Source organism: Trematomus bernacchii, unplaced genomic scaffold (genome assembly GCF_902827165.1).
Source record: "Trematomus bernacchii unplaced genomic scaffold, fTreBer1.1, whole genome shotgun sequence".
Lineage (NCBI taxonomy): Eukaryota > Metazoa > Chordata > Actinopteri > Perciformes > Nototheniidae > Trematomus > Trematomus bernacchii.
In genome coordinates this window covers 20,006-23,118 of record NW_022987731.1, presented here as the reverse complement: position 1 = coordinate 23,118, position 3,113 = coordinate 20,006, and the positions used below count along the sequence as shown (strand labels likewise).

Genomic DNA, 3,113 nt, shown 5'->3' with positions numbered 1-3,113 from the left:
TTTAACGAGCCCTGAATTATGGGTTTTCTTTGAGACGTAGGAGCTGAGTTGAGGCTTAACAATGATGTGACAGAAATACTCACTAATAACTTTGGACATAATTGTGTAAATAATGAGATAACTATTCTGGGGGTTTTTGGTTTCAATTAGAACTAAAAAACAAACGGTTAAAACGTACCTTGGTCCTATTTAGTTTTAGTTTTGTGTTTACAAATTCAGACTGGACCAACATATGGAAGAAAAATGATGACTGGTTACCTGGCCTCAAAAGGAATCCGAGCATCAGAGGGGCGTGTTGGTCGTGTCCTCAGAGAAACGAACCAGCCATATCATGCAGATCGGTATCGTGTAGGTATTATTAAAAACATCTAGATTTTCCTGTATTGTACATTGCTGTGAACATATTGTGAGAACAATAACATTGTGTTTAATTCCTCAGAGATTAAGGAATTGAAATCCAGTGCCATACAGTGCAGAGTACATGGGTCACAAATTGCACATTGACCAAAACGATAAACTGGTGATGTATGGGGTGACCCACGTCCTTGCCGTGGACGGATTCTCCAGCAACATTGTAAGCCACTCCACCATGCCAGTGAAAAACAACCTGACCATATATCAAGAAGTTTACCAGTAAGTTTCAGTGCCTTGTTTCTGTTATAATAATATAGTAATAACCTAATAAAAAGGTTGCAAACAAGACAGTAAATAATTTAGTAAAAGTTTAGTTAAATAAAAACACAATGGCTAAATGTAGCTTTATTTGAACTGTTTCATTTGGGAAACATATTGTAAATCGAATACTTCTTAAACTACTGACAGGTAACCACTGTATATTGTACGTTACTTGGTAATTGATTGATGAGATCAACATTTTAACTGCGTAAAAAAATTCGCTTTAGCAATGCTTAGGTTGTAACAACAAACATGAAATTCTGTTACATGTCATAAGACTTTTGTATTGCTGTTTTGCAGGAGTGCTGTCCTACGATATGGAATGTGGGTCCAAATCCGAGTAGACCATGGCAAAGAATTCTACTTGACTCTTTTCATGCAGGAGAAATTGGCAGACTACCGGAATAACACAGGTAGACAGCCATACGTGCAAACAAAGTCAACACAGGCGAGTTGTTTTTTTATCTGAATTACAATCAACGTGTTCATACATTACATGTTACTTGTTAGACGCTTTTATCCAAAGCGACTTACATACTCAATACTGTGGACAATCCCCACATCGCCATTTTTGTCTTTTATTCCTCACTTTATCTGCTGTTGTAATCATGTAAATTACCCTGTGGCGAGACAAATAAAAGATTTCTGATCTCATTCCATTATTCACCCAACTGCTAGCTGATAAAGCTGTCAATAGACCCATGGCGTTCACTAAACTTCTCTAGGGGACTGCTAGCTTTTTCCTATGACATAGGAGAGATACACAGTACTTTTGAACTGAATACAGGAAATGGATAAAATACAAAGCCGGAAATTGGGAAAGAAATTGGGAAATTAGCAATGGGAAATTACAATGTGCTCTCTACATTTGACTCTTCTCATTTTTGTTTACTTGAAATTACAGAATCATATTATAGAAAGGATGTGGCGAGAGGTAAATAACAGGGTAAACTACCCTCTGAAAGGTGCACTCAACCACCTTGTTGACCAGGAGGAACTAAACCTTGAAGACAACATCACACGATATTGTGTGTCCACTCTTACCTGTCAGGTAGCCAAAATTGGACTTGACCGGATGGTGCAGTCCTGGAATGCACACAGAATCCAAGGTTTGTATAGCAGTTTTCAGAATGTTACTTAAGCCCCATAACAAATGACCTTCTTTATGCATTTTTATAAGTTGTACTTATATCCTACATTTGTTTCTCTCTGTATCCCCTTTTTTACACTAGGTTGATGGAAATGTTTAAATGTGGCATGTATATATTCCAATATTTCAATAATTGTCTGAGTAAAGACATATCTAATCTAGTTTATAGATTGCTCTTATTGCATGAAACATATATATCTGGTAAGTACATAAACAGTAAAATTAAAAACATACTTTTTAAAGTTTGTAAGAAGTGTACTAATAGCACAAGTAACATTTGTTGTAAGGGCAGGCCATGATTACACGCTGTGTGAGGTTCATTGATATGCATGATATGTAACATTACACTAACAATGGCCACTTATTTGTGCTTTTTTTTTAAGGTAAGGGTATCCCAGATCAACTTGCTCATGGTGGATGCCCAAAGAGACTGCCTGCAGATCTTTTGCCTGAAGCTACAGATGCTGCAGACTGCTATCATCAGGAAGTGGGGTCCTCTCTGACACGAGTGTCGCTGTTTGGGAGAAACCCATTTGCTACTGTGGAGCACCAGACAGCAGCTGAACAAGAATTTGCAACGAACTATGCGGACATTGCTGAACTCTTTGAGCGTGCCATTCATAACGAGCCAGCACCATTCCAAAACGGGATAAAGGATCTCATAGACATTGTAAGAAGATATGTGTAAAGGCAAGTGCAGGGATCAGGAGCCAGTGTATACCCAGGTTGCTGGACTGTCTGCAGCACTGGATGCTTTAAGGGCCCTACCCTAAAGTGGACAGCAGTTCAGTCGTTTATTGTTAAGTTTATTGTTAAGTTTATTGTTAAGTTTATTGTTTATTGTTAAGTGGTGTGTGTTCAAATTCCAGGTTCCATGTTATCATCATACAGAAAATAATTGTTGTAGTTTTCTTTAGCTGTATGACTTGTTAATTGTTCATCTGCAATGTTTAATAAATGGAAAATTGTTTGAATGTGTGTCCATGGTATGTTTAATTATGTTTCTAAACACAGGCAAATAGCTGCATACGTAAGGCAATACAATCAAACGCTATTATTTTATCATCCACGCACCAACAGAACATTTGGAAATCAACCATTAATCAGAGGTTGTCGAAGTAATCAGATCTTGTACTTGAGTAAAAGTAGAATTACCAGAGTGTAGGAATACTCTGTTAAAAGTAAAAGTCCTGCATTCAAAATGTTACTCAAGTAAAAGTAGAAAAGTATTATCATCAAAATATAGTTCAAGTAGCGACAGTAAAAGTAGTCATTGTGCAGATTGGTC

At 37.2% G+C, this 3,113-nt stretch overlaps 1 protein-coding gene across 1 annotated transcript; it reads left to right on the top strand.

Annotated features, from left to right (window-relative positions):
* Positions 1-257: 257 nt before the first annotated feature.
* Positions 258-2,799, top strand: LOC117494689. Its single transcript, XM_034145620.1, has 5 exons — positions 258-348; positions 440-633; positions 976-1,123; positions 1,580-1,784; positions 2,209-2,799. The coding sequence occupies exons 2-5, from the start codon at positions 482-484 to the stop codon at positions 2,511-2,513; spliced, it is 810 nt and encodes a 269-aa protein (XP_034001511.1). The 5' UTR covers positions 258-348; positions 440-481; the 3' UTR covers positions 2,514-2,799.
* The last annotated feature ends 314 nt before the right edge of the window (positions 2,800-3,113 follow it).